This window comes from Corvus hawaiiensis, chromosome 3 (genome assembly GCF_020740725.1).
Source record: "Corvus hawaiiensis isolate bCorHaw1 chromosome 3, bCorHaw1.pri.cur, whole genome shotgun sequence".
Lineage (NCBI taxonomy): Eukaryota > Metazoa > Chordata > Aves > Passeriformes > Corvidae > Corvus > Corvus hawaiiensis.
The window spans coordinates 63805570-63823837 of record NC_063215.1 but is presented as its reverse complement, the minus strand read 5'-3'; the positions used below and the strand labels follow the sequence as shown (position 1 = coordinate 63823837).

Below are 18268 nucleotides of genomic sequence, written 5' to 3'. Positions count from 1 at the left end.
GAAAAGGAAAATATCAATCATCAGGCATATAGCACATGTGTTTATCGCCACACTATTAGACCAAAATTCAGCAGTGATGCAAGATTAAAGATTATAGGTGGATGCTCCTAAGGTACTGATCATGAGTTTGAATGGTTGCAGTGTGGACAGTGACCAAAATTAAAACATCCACATATAATTTGAACAAAGCAGTATTGTGATGAATGGGCTCCATATACATACTGGCAAATTTATACAAGCCTTGTGTTTTCAATCTCTGTCTGTCTTTGAAAGCCCTCCAGTCCCTCATTTTCTCTGCAAGTATTTCTCTTCACAGCTTGTACATTTTGGCAAGTTTTGTGTTTGCAGCATACAGAAGAGGACTGTTTGAAAACATTGCAAGACTTCTAGAGTTACAGTAACAACTTTGCCATAAAATATCCATTAACTTGGTATTAACTGTCCCTACTACATCAGATGACTACAAGAATAAACATTTTGAAAATCCAGAATTTGCTGGTTCACATGCAGCTGGAAAGCTCAGCTCTTCCTGGGTGAAGCAACCTTGTAACAGCAGATCTTTCAGAAATAAAACAACCCATGACATAAAGAAATGTTTCCATCACATAAAGAAATGTTTGTAGCAGTGTTTGGTAACAAGCTGTCAGGTATCTGACTTTTCAGATTAAAATACATCCAGGTTCCAGATTTGTCTTCTGTTTGCTTCTATTGCCTTGCTGAAATGTCATGCAGTGCTTGAGACCATACAGGTGTAAAATACATCCACGTATATGCCTTATTCTACTGGTAATTTCTTCCAACATTAAAAATACGTTGTTTTCATTCAAAGTGGGGCAGTACTAAGTAAGTAGAGCTGGTTTGGATCAGTATTAGTACAAGAGGTTTGTCAGATCCCCATGAAAGTGAACACATGATGCAGCCAGTGATCAAGTCCCATGAAAGAGGAGAGGACTATGAGTAACAACTGAGCCATGACTCTCCTAAGGGCAACACAGCAGGTTTCCATACCGAAATAGTGGAACTGGGAGAATGGAACTTAAATGTAGGCATGGATGTATGCCAAAAAACAAACAACAGCCATTAAATTTTTCTTTTAATCCGAATTCAAGTATTCTACTGAAACAGAGGCATGACAGAAAATCATTACCCAGCGCAGTCAAAAACAACAACAGCAACAGCACTTCTGACCCGTGTGGACACATTAGGGCGGTTTTCTGTGGGAGAAATCTTTTAAGTTTCTGTATCTAATTGCAGGTCCAGAAAGGTTCTGAGAATAATGTGAGGATTTTTACAATAGAAACATCTTTTGCCATTTTCCCAGCCACAACTGTGTGGCCATGTATTTGTATTCTGCTGCAGTTCTTAAGTGTAAGCATGTCACTGATTCTGTTGACCTCCTGCGGGCGCACTAGCCAGGAGAACACTGAAGAAGCCCGGAGGTCTGGCTGCACCCTCTGGTTCAAAAGGTAGCAGAGTGTGAGGTCCTCACCCGAGGGAGCTGCTCCTGGGCTAGTTGGAGGGCGCGCAGGCGAAGAAGGAGAGAGGGGACTCTTCATATAGGTCCCATGTGAAAGTCAGCTCGTGAAGAGACTAGGGACAAAGAGCCGAAAATAACTGCGAGTCTAGGAATTTTATACGGAGGGATGGAAAGGCGGGGATAAGGGTTACAGCCAATGGGGCAAAGGGAAGGACGTGGGGTTGAAGCTGAGGGAACCAATGGGAATAACACATGGGAGGGAATAAGGGAAGCAGCCAATGGGATGTCGACGAGTGCAGAACTTTCTAGAACTAATACATAGTTAATTAAGGGAAATTAATATTTACAACTTTGTACATAAAACAGGGAGGGGAAAACATTAACCAATCAACTTTAGATATGCAAATCACTGAACCAGGGGGATGATGGGTTCTCACCCTAACCACAGTATGTTGTTAAACATTGGTGCCACCAAGGGACAGGTTGTGGAGGTTCCCTTGGGGTAAGGGTGGTTGCAGTCAGTTGTACCCCCATAATCTCCACCTTGTACTGATGTGGATCAGAACGTGTTCTTTCTGCTATCCACGTACTCAGTAAGATTTCTGTTAAGTAATATGCACGTGGGAACTAACATCTATTTCTACTTTAATTATCAGCTTCTGCCTGTGCCATTTTTCTGCTTCATTTTGTTTTGGTTGTAAATTGAGTGATTTGTACCTGATGTGGGAAGATTAGTGCAGTATCAGTAGATTCAGGACAGTGCCCTCTACAGTCACCTTGGAGCACAAAGAGGAACAGTGATTTGCCTGAAATTTCTATGGATTTTTTCAGATTTTTTCATGTACTGGAAGCTTCACAGCACTCTAGATGTTTATAAACCATAACACTCAGCCACAGAAGAGAATGGTAAAGTGTGTCTTTTGAATTAGTTTCCATCTTCTTTGAGACTGAGAACAGTCTCACAGTGAAAACTGTTTTTATATTGTGAACTTTTTATGGCCAGTGTCTGTGCTTCGATTCTCTCCTAATCTGCTGGGGAGGGTGTTTTTATTTAAATGCTTATAAGTAAAGTAGGCTTTTCAGCAGATTTCTATTGCAGCTTACTGTTTTACAAAGTAAGCTTAGCCAGAAGGCTACTGTGTAAGTTCATAACACTTTCACTTTTTCTCTGGAAGTTAATGAATTTTTACTCCATCAGAAGTGTTTGAGTTGGATTTTGATGAAAAGGACTGAACCATTAGATGGTTGTCATTGTTATTGCTTTTTAAATGAGAGTGAGAAATTTGAAGCTCCCATCTCAGGTGATGGGTGCATTAAGCCAGCAATTAGAAATGTGGCTGGAATGCACATGTGCATGCAGACTAGCTGAAATCTCCAGTGAACTTGGGCATTAAACATATATGCTTCAGCATGGTGAGTGTCACAGCATTAAACAGCCAGCTTGGCCAGCTTGTACAGCTACTGTCAAAACCTTGTTTCACTACATTTTCAAGACTGCCTGAGTTGGTCACTGGTAAGATGAAAACCTCCAGTACATACAGGAGGCCTTCAGTGCCTCCTCCCTGCTGGAGGTCATTAGGGCAGAGTGATAGCAGTGGTTTCTGCCTCTCTTTTGTGGACATACCCAGCTGGACTTGAAAGTACACCTTGTTTTGCTGTCCCGCTGCTGTTTGTCATTAAGTAGGAGGACACCAGTTGCAATAACATTGTGAAAGTGATACTCAGTAACACTGCTCAGATGTTCATTGAAAAGTATAAGAAAAATCACAGGGTTTTCACAGTGATCAGACCAAAAATTCATATAGTAGGAAAGGTCAGGCAGTTTTCTCTGCCAGCAAGCTTTTTTTTTTTTTTTTTTTAAACTAGGACACTACACATATTTTGGAATAAGTAATGGACTTCTTAGATGATGTCCAGGCAAGGTGTAATGGGCCAATGCGGAATGCTTGAAACAAACCCTTACCCATTTGTAAGGTTGGTCCTCTCTGCTGTTCTTGGGCAAGTATTCATAATTTCTGTGTCTCCAACTACAAAGGTGAAATTGGAACTGCAACATTTAATCATCTCAAGAATTTACACAAAGTATTGTAGAAGTATCAAGTGTATTTTTTACATTTTTAAAAGACCAACACAACTCAATCCATGCAGAAAATACAGTGCAAAAATCGTATAATTGCAAGATTGTAAAATGCCTTTTCTTTTTTTGTTTTAGCTGGTTCCTCTCATGCAAAAAAACTACCAGTCTCCAAGTCTTCTTCATCACCATCTCCTTCATCCACATCATCTCATCCCAAAGCCTCTAGGGAGACTTCCAGCAAATCTGGCACATCAGGGACTCCCAGGGGCAAGAAAAAACCTGGGAAACAGTCAGCCCCACGAACAGCACCAGATGGGGCTGCTTCTTCCCCCTCAGGTGCGACAGCTGACAGTTTGGAAGTAAAGGCAGAAAAACTCAAGCCTGAGCAACCTTCCATAGTAATTTTTGAAACAGAGGACGCAGACCAGTCGAGCAAGCTTGTTGTGCCCCCTCCTCCCACTGCTGCCCCTCCTCCACCTCCACTTCCACCTCCTTTTCCTGCTGCAGCTAGTCAGCCTGCTGGCTCCTCAGGTGGCCAAGATGTGTCAGACAGCTGTGTGGCAGGGCCACGCAGCCCTGGTTCCGACATAAAGCCTCTTCTCCAGACGGAGCGCGGCACAGATGAGAGTCTGAGCAGTGCAGCCCTAGGCAGCGCTCCAGATACGGGAAGAGAAGACATGGAAAGGTAAGACAGGTTGGCTGTCCTGGGGGAGCGGTAGCACCACAGCCGAGGAAGCCACATTTCTTTGCACGGGATACTGTAGACACGTGGGGATCGCTTCTGTTTCTTCTGCTGACTGGGAGCAGTTTGTGTTGCAGCCCAGCACAGTTTGTTCCTTCCCAGTGCCTCTGAGCCTTTCACCTGCAGTGCCTCATGTTTGCCCAGATGGTCATTGCTCATGACTTATCTCTTACTTCATTGTGTGGCTGACACTGTGGTCAGCAGTTCAGCCCATAGATGATGACTCTTTTCTTTATCTCTCACTAAGGCAAACAAGAAATGGTGCCGAATTACAAGGGTGTTTTTTTTTTTTTTTTCTGTAGACGTCATTAAATATCTCGCTGCTGAAATTCTCAATTCAGTAGCTGAATTTACTCGAACACTTGAAAATGAGGGTTTCAGGATCCAATTAGTAGGTGTTTGGTCCTTCACTGCCTAGTAACTTGTCTAAATCTCAGGTACTGTAAAAACTGGTCAAGAGAAAAGTCATAATTACATTTTTTAAGCAAAATAGCTGGCAGAAAAATGAAACTGCCTTATTAATTTCTCTCTTCCCTGCCACAAAAATCAGCATCTTTTACATAAATCCAAGAGGGTTTAGTCTAGATGCCAGTAGCCTAGAGACCTTCCTTTAAATTCTTGCTGGTACATCTGTTGCCAGCTCTACATTCCAGTGCTGCATCTCCCCCTGCTCTACCCTTCCTTTACATAAAGATTTTCCCAAGGCAAAAGGCAATCTGCTGCTGATCCCCATGTTCATCAGTTATGGGCATGGACATTTTGAACTCACCTGCAGTGAAACTGTATTCACAATAAATAGGGTTATGCTTCCGAACCAGGAAACTTTGCTCTCCCATCTGCTCTCCAACTTGCTCCTCTCACCCTCATCTTTATGAACTGTTTTCTCTCTCGGTCCCACGCCACAAGAAATAAAAAACAATTAGGATTTGTCTTAATGCAGTCTTTACAGTGCATTGTTCCAGATTGTTTGCATCCTTTTTCTTAACGTACATACATAGATATATATACATATCTGCATATGTTATAAATGTTTTATATATGTATGTTTTTTAGAAAGTAATTACTTTCATTAACAGAACTTTTATTTTTGTACTTGCCTATTCAGTCTGCCTCTCACTTCTGTTTTGTCTGCTTGCAATAATGTGTCACCTTATCTGCTCGTGAATAAAGCTTGGCTACCAAAGAAGACCAAGAAGGGGAGGCCCCAGATCAAGCATTCTCTGAGCTAGTGGAGGAGGCTTCTGATGCTGCTGCCCCTTCTGAGAGTGAAAGTAGCAGAGAGAGCCATGGCAGTGACTCGGACTCGGACGGGCCGATCCTGTACACAGATGATGACGACGACGATGACGATGATGAAAATGCAAGTTCTGAAAGTAAGCATCCTGCCCAGAAGCTGCAGGCTACCTTTTTCAGATTGATTTATGTGAGCATGCCTGACCCATGCTAGTGTGAGGCAAAGAGGGGAATGGCTTCAGGGAATGGTTTTAGGAGCTTTAGTATTTTGTCACTACTGAGAAATGAGTATCCTGCTTCTCCCAGGCAATCATGATCAGAAACCTGCTGGGGGCCTGTGTACAGGTGAGAGCAGATCAAGCATTGCACAGAGGAGAGTGGAGGTGGGAGGAACAGGTTCAGAAGGACATGAGGGTGGAACAAGGCCTCCACATTAGGGCATTGCAAGCCATTGATTTGGCTTGCCCATGTTGTGAGTTCCTTGTGGGAGTTACAGGTGTGGTGGGTGACAGAGGAAGCCCATCTGTCAGCAGCTTCACTGTCTGAAAGTCACTTGTTCCTCTTTGATCAGGATGTTTTAAGGATTGGAGCAACCTTGGCAGACAGAGCAGATCACAGTAGATTGCATCTAAGTTTTACAGCTTTGAAATTTCATCCGGGGTCATGACTCAATCATCACCCTAATTGGGCAGAAGCCCTGCTGTGCTGAAGGGGTTGTCCTGCCCCCATTCTGCCTAATCCCTGCTCCCAGATGTTCTTTCCTTAGGCTAGAATTCATGTTTATTTTTGCAGTAGCACCTGTTGTTGAGCTGATTTTCAGTAGAATTGGTGTTTCCCTGATCCAGCTCACCCAAAGGTTTCTCCTTTGCTTGAGCAAAGAAGGTGGCAGCAGCAGGCTGTCAGAAGCAGGAATGAGGGCAGCCCTCCCTCTACCTCCTCCAGAGTGGCCTTGTGTCAGTATGAAATCACCATCAAACCCTGGTTTTGAGAGCCTTGCTCACATCTTTTTTGGAGGAGGTGCTTCACTGTGCTCAGCAAAGAAGGCCTAAACACCAAGGTCCAGTGTACCAAAGTGGGATGAGGCAAAACGAACATTGTTTTTCCTGTCATGGCCACTGGTGCAGGAGAAGGTGAAGTGCCAGGTAGCTCAAGAGGCTGAAGTCTTCTGCAGTACTGTGTTGGGTTTGAATACAGCCCAAAGTGACAGAAACCAAAAGGTCATGTATTCACACAGCAGCACGGTGCCTTATGAGAAGTGAGCTGGAGCCTGTGGTCTTACCAAACTTCTTTATATAGTGAAAATCTGCCAACCTAGGGCACACAACCACCTCAGTCAGAATGTCAAGACACAAGGGAAATACTACAAAGGCTGTGAAAAATGTCCTTCCTTCCACAGTTGGCTGAAGCTAATGCTGGCCTAGCTGCAAGGCCCTTGTCCCTACTGTGTCAGTTTTATGGAGAACAGATTGCTTAAGTGTCTGGGGGTTCCTGCCTAGGTTACTTTACAAACACTCAGAGTGCTTTTCTAAACTGTATTTTTTGTTTTAATTTGCAAATAACTTAGAGATGGAAAGCACTATCAAAGAACTAAGTGGTAATTGATTGAAAAAAAATTTGAAAGAATGAGGGAAATGATGATAGAATGAGACTAAACCATTTAAGGCTGAAGAAAAAGAGCAGCAGGTTGCTAAATATACTAAGCAGATAAATAAGCCAACCTGTAATGTATTAGACTTCAAAGACATTTTAGTGTAGATTTGTCATTTTTATCCTATCACTTCACAGATGACAAGTGATGTTTGTATCAATTTGTCTGGTAGCTTTTTCCTCCAAGCCTTTTAGCTTTTTATTTTCATGAACGGAGCTAAAATTTTTCTTTTGATGTTAATTAATATTCCTCTCCTGCATGTGGGACCAAGGTTGCTTTGGGGAGGTATTAAAGTTCTTACTCAGAGTTTGTGTCTGTAATCTGAGCATGAATGAACTAAATCTACCTTACTCTTCCTTTCCTCAGGCTCTTTGGCAAGTAAAATTCGTCGTAGGGATACTCTTGCTATCAAACTTGGCAACAGACCATCTAAGAAAGAGTTAGAAGACAAAAACATCTTGCAGCGTACATCCGAAGAGGAGAGGCAGGAAATCAGACATCAGATTGGAACGAAGCTAGTGAGGTATCAGTCTCAGGGTAAAAGTGCTTTCACTGGGTGGAGGTGGAGGAAGAGAATTGAGAACACTGGGTTAATGTTTTAAATGCAGCCCAATAAGCACTGCAGGATCTTTGTGGTACAACTGTCTGGAAAATGGTGGTTTTATTTCTTACAAAACTTTAAACTGTCAATAATACATTTTTTGTCCTGCAAGAAACAAAATCTGAGAGCTTTTAGGGTTTTGGGTACTTTGGTTAAAAAAGGTAAGAAGAGGAAGAGGGTAAGAACAAGTCCACGATAATCAATGCCATGGTTCAGGTTCTTTCTCCAATTTGTTAGCAGAACTTCCACTTGTATACCCATCTCAGACAGAGCAGTAGTTCCTGACACATAGAGCATGCCTGTGCATGTTGTCCCTTCTGACCCTCCCCTTTCTCCCCTGCCTCTCCAATTCCTTCATTATTCATATGCTGATTCCAGCAAAAGAAGTTCAGCCGATCAGTGTTTAGTGTTTTCTGTGCCCACCTCTGAGGCATGTCTTTCTCAAGCTGATAAACTGCTATGGGATATATGTTACTTTCTCTTTCTGAACTTGAGAACATTGCATAAAAAAATTTCACTTGCCTTTTACAGGCTTTTTAATAAAAAATCATCATGTATATTTTGGCTTTTGTGGTCTCTGAGAATAGACTACAGCTTGTCTGTATTTTGCTAGACCTGTCCTTGTTTCTGTTTGGCTCAGGAATGTTGTCCAGATTTGGAGGATGTCCCGTGTTTGTTGGAGATTTCCAGATACAGGGTAGTCCAATCGGTACTGCTCCAGTACAGAGCACAGCAGCCCTGCATAACACCCAGAAGATGAGCTGAGCTGCTCTGTGAACTGGTTGTCTGGCCAAGGCAGCTATTTCATTACTGAACTGTAAGAGTGATACATCTACTGTGTAGAGCCCAAGGGTAATTTTTCTTCTGCTAATAAAGAGGTGTGGTTGGTATCACTGCTTTCCTGAACAAATCCCAGCTCCAGTGATCACATCCTGCTTGTCAGTCCTCCCTTGGGAGCTGGAATGCAGAAGCTGCTTTGTGGGTTCTGCTGGAGAGCTGAAATGCACCGTACACAGCTCTGCTTTGGTGGCAGGAGACATTACCTGTATGCATCAGGGCTGTGCTCATACCCAAAATCACAACCAAGTTTGATGCCAGTTTCTTAAAAATTCCATGGTGGTCAGCACCTGGCAGCATCAAGGTCCGGTGGAAAATCTATTCCCACAGCTCAGTCTGGGTTGGGTCAGGCCCCCGCCTGGGACTTCCTACAGCTGGGACTGGTCACCTGTGGTAAACCTGCCAGTCCTCTGGGACAAATCTGAAAGTCCAAGCACGACTTGAATTGGATAAGTGTCACGAGGCTGAAGACAGTCTGTAGCAGACTGTGTGAGTGCTGTGGGACAGAGGGACATCTATCTTGAACACATCTGCAAAATAAGTTTTACTGCCGATATTTTTCTTGCTCCTTTCCTCAAGTGAACAAGTGGACTTGTTTAGTAAACACAGAGACAACATCAACCATGTTCTCCCCTGTACAAATCAGAAAATTAATATCTCAGTTTGGAGTTTTTTGTAATGGCAGTTGTTATATTTAGCTAACTAAATAAAATTAAGTTTCGGTTAAAGCTCCCAATTTATACGTACAAATTAGTGAGGAATGAACAGCTTATGGGCTTTGTTGTTTTGGGGTTTTTTTTAAAACTTTATTAAGATTTCAAAATATCAAAAATACCAAAATTCATTCAAAATATCTGACAATTATCTAACAATTGCACAACTGATTGTAGTGATGATGCTTGGGAACAAAAAAGGTTTATGAATTCTTTCATAAAATTATACCTGTGAGGACTTTAAATATGCTGGTACAACTTCTGTAATATTATTCAAGTATTCTTGTGTTTGAATGGCAACACTACATCTTTTAAAACAAATGGCCACTCCGGTAACATGAGCAGTTACTGTAACTGCCTGGAAATTACTTCTGGAAGTTACACTTTTTAAGCTGTATTGCAAATTCTAATATGTCATTTATTGGTTTTAAATCAATCACTTACTTTGTTCTCACAGGAGACTTAGCCAGAGGCCCACAACTGAAGAGCTAGAGCAAAGAAATATCCTGAAGCGTAAGTATTTCATTCAGGTTTCATATACTATTTACTTAGAAAGGGAGCATATGTTGGATTCAAATGGAAGCCCATCATTGTTGCTGCAGTATTAGAAAATCCATGACTGGAGAGAAATGATGTTCTGGAAAATAATGTGTCAACACTTTCAATATGCCAAATTTTGCTTGCCACAATCCCATTTCTTGAAGCTGGTCGCAAAGACCAGGAATGACTTGGATAGCCTTTAGAAGTAGTTCTAGGTTAACCTTCCACCTCATCTTTATGAGGAGGAGGAGGGAGTATCAGTAGGAAGTGAAGGTGAGATATAAGGGCAGAGGTTAGAAGGAGGATTAGAAAGAGGAAAGGCAAAGTGTTCAGCAGAAAGTCAATAGGTATATGCCAACTACTTCAGCATGCTGCCCTTCATATTCACTGCTGACATAAATGTCTTCTGTACTGAAACCTGCATGAGATTCTCACTGAACACCTTCCCATTGATTAATCCTTCCTCATATCCCTGCTGAAAAAAAAGTCTGTAATTCAAATAGTCAAGGGCAGAGGAATGAAGTACATTGGAAGTTTACCCTTTATACCTATTCTGCCATTTACTTACGTTACTTTTGTTCTTTGGCTGGCAAACTCTTCAGAACATGCATTATTTTATCTTTCTTTATGAATTTTTCCATAATACAGATGTTACCTAAAGACACAGTGTAACAGCTGCCATGCCCAGCTCCATCTAGCCCTGTGTCCATCTGGCAGAGGTAGCTAGTACTTGATGGTTAAGTAGAAGAAATAAATTCAGAAAAGGTGCTTTGTAGCAATAAATCAAAAATCAAACAAATAGCAAACAAAAAAAAACTCTCAAGGCATGAGAACTTCTCACACCTGATGAAAGAGTTGGTATAATGCTGTTATTTCCAGCAATTGTTCAGAAAAGTTGGAGCTCATCTGTGCAACCCTGGTGTCAACCCTGGTGTGTAGCATGCTAATGGGAAGGAAAGAAAATGGGCTGTTCACCTGACAGCATCCATGGACTGATGACTCTGTCACTTGCTCAGGCCAGCAAATCAGGGAGAGGGCAATTACTGGCTTTCAGGCAAACCATCCTGATAACAAAATGCTAATAAAACCTTGTTGCTGTTTTCTGAGCTCTCAAATGCCAAATAGTGCCAAGTCTTACTGAAAAGGGAAGCTACAGTTCATGCTTGCACAGGAGAGGGATGAGGGACTCCTGTCCACCACATAATGTGAATAGACTTTCTAAAACTGTAATTTCTGAATGCATAGATAAAAGATAAAATTTGAAATAAGAACTTTTTTTATATATGACAAACTGCTCATGCTGAACTATGTAAGAAATGTTATTTCAAAACATCTTTGGTAGGCCACGACATGGCCACTGAGCTGGGAGCACCAGCTGGGCTCCCCTATTGCTTTCTCGCTTATCTCGAGGTTACCAACCCAGCAGCGAACCTGCCATGTATTTATTATCCCTTTTGCCAGTGTTTATTCCATTCACTGGTTTTGTGGTAAGTAGCTCAAGACTGGAAAGCAGTTAATAGATTTCCTCTCTTGTTTCAGCTTGTTTACTTTAAGCTTTTGGCAGCACACCAGGCTTTGCACTCAGTGCCTCCTGCCATCCTCTCCTGCTGCTGCTGGGGGGTGTCTTAAAGAGGCCAGGGAGAGTGAAAAATAAAGGCTGGGAAGCAGAATTGTAAATCACAAAAAATCACAGAGACCCTGGTGAGGACATGGGGAATTTGCTTTTTGCTCATCACTGAGATATAAAATATTTCAAGTTAAGCGTGATCTGTAAAAACCAAAGCAAACCAAAAACAAGCCACATTGTGTGATGACAGTGTAACTCAGAGTCCTTTCAGGGTGCAAGTTCTCTCTAAGCCCTAAGGCACTCATATTTTACATCAAAATTATTGCAGTTCCTTCCTGTGGATCATTTGAAAATGTTTACATGTCTTAAATGTCTTTTTGGTGTAGTCAGCTTTTGTGAGTAAGTTGGGGTTTCTTTCATAAAGTTTTCTTCCTCATATTTTTTAACCAGTGGAAAGGGAGAAGGAGTTATATTATTGTGTGTATGTAAACTGCAGCTAAGGGGTTGTATTGTTTTGAGTAATATTTATCAGACTTTGAGGTTACTTTAAGTGGTAAAGGTCCAAATGTTTACTTCAGGATTAAGTTCAGCCCAAACCTTCTAAGAGGTTCAGAAAAAAATCCGTATTTTTTTCTTTTTTTTGTATTTCCAATCAGTGAGGAAGTCTGTTTTGCAAGCAGCTTTGTTTTTATAATATTTCCAGATAAATCAGTAACTGAAAATCCTGTTTCCAAGTACGATCGCAAGACATTGCAGGCGGATTTGTATAAAAACTGTTTGGGTAAAACTATCCAGACTTCTGAGACTTCCCACACTAAAACAAAGTTACGATAACTCAGAAGTCCACTTGAAGACCTGTGTTTTTTACAAAGGCAGGCTTCTTGTGTACTGGCTTTGAACCAACAGTATTTATAGTATTGCATTATGGCAAAGAAACTTTTTAGTCTTCCAGGAATTTCAGATTAAGATAACTGTATTTTTTTCCTGTATTTGTAAGGGACAGTGAACTTCTTGCACAGTGCACCTGCATGCTTGCCAGTAATGGCTTTGTATAAAAGGGGTTTAGCTCTCAATGCTTGTTAAGGAATATTAATGGTTATCTTTGCTTGTAAAACCAGGAAAGAGAAACTGCTTAGTGCATTTCAGAGCACTGCAAGAAGCAAGTGCTTTGTTTGTCTTTTCTTTCTCTTCCCTTAGCAAGCCCACAGAGAAGTCTAAACATAGCTAATCCCATAGGGGCACAATGGAAAGTTCAGTTTTATGCTCCAGGAGTACTTTTTGGTCAAGAACGGAGCAGCCCTCAGGCAGGAAAATTTGTCTCTTCTCTTTTCCCCTTCTGCTACAAAACAAGTGTCCCACAGAACAGAAGGTGACTAGATTTAATGTGGTAAAGTTGCAGGAGGAATAATGTATAGATGACAGGGAAGCTGCTTGTTTGGCTTTGACTGGTGGATTATGTAACTTGACGGCCACAATAAGTGATGCTAAACAAAACTGTTTCAATTAGGAGTCAAATCCCAGTTTGACCTCCTAGGAATTGCAGGCAGGGAAAGAGGGAAGCCATAGTTTTGCTGGGATCTAGAGACTTCTGCAAGCAGAGGACGCTCACTGGGCTGGTTCTTTGCCAGTAGGGCAGCAGCAGGACATCTGAGGAGGGGACTTACAGCTGAGAACGCTGTGTTTATATTTTCTCTCTCCACATCACACAGATTAGATCTGCTTTTAAGGTGGAAAGCAGTCATAAGTGTGTTCCTGTGCATTAATATGTTCCTGTTTGGCCAACTGAGTCAGTTCATACCTGCAGCCAAATCTTGGCCGTCTGGCTGGAATTTTCCACAACACCTACAGGAACCAGGAGCACCAGACCCATTATTTTTAGCACCACACATCTTCTTAACTCCCTACAGCAACTTTCAAAACTTTTACCTTAAAAGACCAAAAACACACTGTAGTTTTTCCTGTTCATAGGGATTTGTATCCAGGCAGTGTTTCTGTAGCACCAGGCTTAAAGCAAGACTCTGCTCAGCAGGCTGGAGCTGGGAAATTGGTGCTTTAGGTACAAGTCAGTGCCAGAGACAGGGGCCCATGTACCAAACAGCAGATTCAGTATTGTAGCAGCAGCCATGAGATTTCAGTCCATTTCCTTTAGCTCTTGAGTTTTATTCCTAGAAGTAAACCAACTTGAATGTATAAAACACATCCTGTTCCTGACCTGTCACGCAGAAGACTGACTGTTCCTCATGGGTTTGATCCCCTCCTGCTTTGCCCAGGATCTAAGGAAGTTCCTGGTGCCTCCTGTTGGTATTGTCCTCCAAAAGATGAGCTGCCAGCCCTCCTTGATGGCCTGCTCCAAGGGGTGCCCAGACCCTCTGCCCAGTTGCTAAGATGATTGCCCTTTTTGGGGGGTTTTCCCTTGTCCAGCCGTCCCAGTGTGCAGTCATCTGCTACCCACAGGGACATGGGGATAGGCAGCTAACCTTCAACCTTCCTAAATGCCTAGAGCAAGCTTTTTAAAGTATTTTATCTTCCCCCAAAATACAGAGAAACAGTGTTTCAGGTGGCCATGCTGTTGGTAGTTCTTCCTTAAGGTATGCATTAAGCAGCATGAGCTCTTGTTTCTTACATGAAGCATCTTATTGCTGCTTCTTAGGAGATACTGTGGTTTAGATAGCAAAGAAATGCCAAGATATGAATAATGCACAGCATATTTTACAAACTAAATTAAGAAAAGGGCAGTACAGTGATAAGTATATTCAGTCGCCTTTTTTCCTGCTATGGCTGCTACTGGAGAGTATCCGAGGTAGGACTTAAGCAATTCCATTCATGAAGGGACAAAATTTTTTATGTCAGATGATTCCCAGGTGAATGGAACCCCAAAGTAATAGTTTGTGTTTAATTACCTCAGCTACTGTGTCTATTGATTGCAAAGACAGGATGTTTAAACAAAAGCCTGCAGATGATTTTTCTGTCCTAAAATAGCTAGAGACCTTTTGATTTTTTTAGGTGAGGATATTATGAGGAGAGCTATCCTTTAAAGTTAGAAGTCCTTAAATACACCCAACTTATTTATTGACAGATATATTAAAAAAATTAAGATGTAGTTTAATCTCTAACTCTCCATTCTTCAGTTTGAGTCCATTTACAGTTCCTCTATGGAAACAGGCTATCCATTTCCTTTCCATTTAAGAGAAAAGCAATGAATAAACCATAAATTACATCCATGTTTCAGTATCTCAGTAACATCAGCAGCAGCATGAGATCTAACCTAATCCTGGCAGCAAGCCTGTGTGATTGCACCTTGCTCCTGGAAACCTGACATTGGTGTTGGAGTCTTCTCATGGAGCAGATCTTGGTCAGGCATTGCCTTTTTCCTACTTTTTCCCTTCCTACTTTGTCATTTTTATAATTTGTCCTCTCCTCCTTTCCCTGATATTCTCCGTACATGAAAGTGTTCGAGTAAGCAAAGGATATCTGCAAGTACCATGAGGTGTCCTGTTGTAGCATTGTCTCCAGTGTAAAAGCTATTATACAGAAACTCTTCTGTGGCCAGGTCACCTATACTAACACAGGGGGCTGGCCATAGGAAACAGGGCAAATACAACTCTACCAGGACTTAAAACTCCCTTTTCATCTATGCAAGTTGGCTGTATCCAGAACAAATGAATTCCTTTAAATTTATAGTTAGCCTTGAACTGTAATGAGGAGTCTGTAATCCCCAACATGAATAAAACAGGATCAGAATTTTACGTATTTCTCTAGGTGCGATATTTCAACCACAAAACTTTGCATATAACCATCAGAGGTGGACTGAAAGGGCAAATACTGTTCTTCATGCTGAGGCCACATGAACATGTCTTTGTAAGTGTGCTTTTCACTGGCAGTCAAGAAATCAAGTTTGGTTAGAACAGAAATTTGTTAAAAGCAAATAGTTTCATTCATATGCCCAAATACATTCCAAAAATGGACATCATTTTCTGCTGTACTCATTCATTGGGTCCAGCCAGTGGCCCTTAACCAAGAGGGTTTGAGTGCTGGGTCATATGCCCCCATTATAAAGCCAGAAAGAAAATTTAAATAGTAAAAACAATATGCACTAACAAATGACAGTGAAACAAATGTCATTGATTTGTGTACTGTCGCAGTAGAAGAAACTTGGGTAATTCAAATACTCAGAGCAAACTTCTGCTTGGCATTTAAAATTAGACTCTTATTCTAAAATAGATGGCATGTTGGAAGTAAAAGCAACAGTGATTTTAATGTTCGAATAAATAATTGAAACATCAGGGAACTCTGTCAGGGAATTTGCTTGCTGGTACACAGAAAGGAAATGACAGGCACCTTCTCTTTGCTGTGCTCATGACCCACAGTTGACTTGAGATGTCTACAGAATCAGGGGAAATGTGGATAGGGAAAAGAATGAGAGCATACAAAAGCCAAAAAGCAAACAACACATGCGGCATCATCCAGAAATATGAGGAAACATGAGCCAGGACTTGGAGTTCTGAAGCTTTCAACCAAGAGAAATACAGTATGTGCAGTTATAATACTTAAATATTCACTCCTTTTTATCTCTTCTGAAAACAGAGAAGAATGAAGAAGAGGAACAGGAAGCCAAAAGAGAAATAAAACGTAGACTCAGTAGAAAGGTGATGATGTGCTTTTTTGTATTGTGTATTTTTGTACATAGAATTATGTTTTATAAGAATGTAAAAATGAGTGTATTGACATTGCTGCAAATGTCCATCAGTCATTTTCCCAGATTAGAAATTTGCTTAAAAAGCACTACAAGCCAAGTCCATCCTGTCCAGTTCCCCACACCTGGAGAAGCATACCAAGTCTGGCCATATTGATGTTTCTAAGCAGGGGACATAAGTGACACATTTCCTCTGTAGCATGACCACCCCTGTCATGTACGATCAAGAGTAGCCACACCTGTAGATCCACTCTTCCCTGGAGCAGCAGAGAGGGCAGCAAAACAATGTGAGCCTTACGAAATCCCTTCACTGCTCATCTAAGCACATCAGTGGTCTTAGCTCCTGCAGGTGGGATCATGCTCACTGTCCCTGGAAATGGAGCAGTTATGGATCTGTTCTGGGAGGGGATGGGGGGGGAGTTTTCATAAGTATCCCTGGTCTGCCCTTCTCTGTAAAACTACAGTTTCCTTCATATGATCATCCTTAGTTAATTAAAGTGAATATTGTTTGAGGTGACTGAAACAATTTGGCATCATAATGACCCCTAGATGGTCAAACCCATTTTTTTTGTTAGGCAGATACCTCCTAATCTCACATATTTTTCATATTACAGTTTTAACACAGTATAACCATTAATGCAAATGGCCTAGTGGGGTAAATGCAGTGACAGTTGCAAAGTCACAATTAATATTCCAGGGATAACTGTCATGATTCTCTGTGACCTGCCCAAAAAAGACTATTTTTATAATTCAAGAAATCAGGTTATTCTGCCTCCCCATTCCTGCACAGCACTCCCAGGATGGTGCCTTTTTTTAGACACCTGAAAGTGACCCTATTTAGAAATACCATTAAAGTTCTCTTGAGATTGCATCATACCTCCTCTTTTATTTTATTTCATCTTATTAAGCATACTATTTTCTGCCTCCCACTTACAGCTCAGCCTGAGGCCTACAGTGGCTGAACTTCAAGCAAGAAGAATCCTTCGATTTAACGAGTATGTGGAGGTCACGGAATCTCCGGATTACGACCGTCGTGCTGACAAACCTTGGGCCAGGTTAACTCCTGCAGACAAGGCAAGGGACAAATGTATATTATAAGGAAATGCTTTCATCTGTCACTTTTGGGGAGCTTTCCTCTGGTTTACATTCTCTTGATGCTGGCATCACAAATGACATCTGCTACTGACAGCGAGATTGTCATGGTACTATTGTGCATCTACTGTTGCAGCTAAGAAAACCCACTCAGGTGCCTATTAAGTGTTCTTGACATTAAAGATTGCTTCTTTCATATTCCACTCCACCCTGCAGATGCCCCCCGATTTGCATTTTCTGTACCATCTCTTAATCGTGAAACTCCCATGGAACGTTATCATTGGCTTGTGCTTCCCCAAGGTATGAAAAATTCCCCAACTCTCTGCCAAGAGTATATTGCTAAAATTCTATCTCCCATCCGTGCCAAAGCAGAGAAAGCCATCATCCTGCATTACATGGATGATGTGCTGGTGTGTGCTCCCAATAATCAGTTCCTCGGCAGAGCCCCGGCCATGCGGCTGGAGAAATAAACATCTCTCTGAAACAGCTATCAGGAATCTGTCTGTCCATATATATTTCCTTTCCACGGGACTCCTGGTTTGATATATGTATGTTGCAGTATCCCCAATGCAACAATTAAGAGCATATTTTCCACTTCCATTATGACAGTTCAGGCCAGAATTTCTAATTTTTTTTCTAATTTTTAAATCCTTGCTATGCCAGATAAATGTTTACCAAAGGTGGCCCTGATTCCTGGTGGGAATTGAGGTAGGGGTTTGCAGACAAAAGTCTGCATCACTGCTACCAGGAGTTACTTTTGCTACTCATTTGAGTGAAAAAAGGTAGAAGCTGCTCCATCCTCCTCAAGGTTCTTGGCCACAACCACCAATGCAGGAACTGACCATGTGCATGCAGTTCACCTTCTTGGGAAGTTTGCCCCTAACGTGCTACCATTAATATAGCTCTGCTGCCCAACTACAAAGGACGAGACAAATGATCCTGTGATTCTCATTTAAAAAACACATCAGTCAAAGATTACCATAAAACGCTCTTCCAATTCCCTCCTACACTACTTAATGAAACGAAAGCTGTAAGATTCAGGTAGCCA

At 41.6% G+C, this 18268-nt stretch overlaps 1 protein-coding gene across 5 annotated transcripts in view; it reads left to right on the top strand.

Moving 5' to 3' along the window:
• PHACTR2 (phosphatase and actin regulator 2) overlaps positions 1-18268 on the top strand; it is a 134944-nt gene that overhangs the window by 105796 nt on the left and 10880 nt on the right. For all 5 annotated transcript variants that reach the window (XM_048296925.1, XM_048296928.1, XM_048296924.1 and 2 more), the window contains 6 exons: positions 3690-4239; positions 5467-5669; positions 7544-7700; positions 9786-9841; positions 16020-16081; positions 17065-17202. In XM_048296925.1, coding sequence (XP_048152882.1) covers positions 3690-4239; positions 5467-5669; positions 7544-7700; positions 9786-9841; positions 16020-16081; positions 17065-17202 — 1166 coding nt within the window. The remainder of the gene's footprint in view (positions 1-3689; positions 4240-5466; positions 5670-7543; positions 7701-9785; positions 9842-16019; positions 16082-17064; positions 17203-18268) is intronic.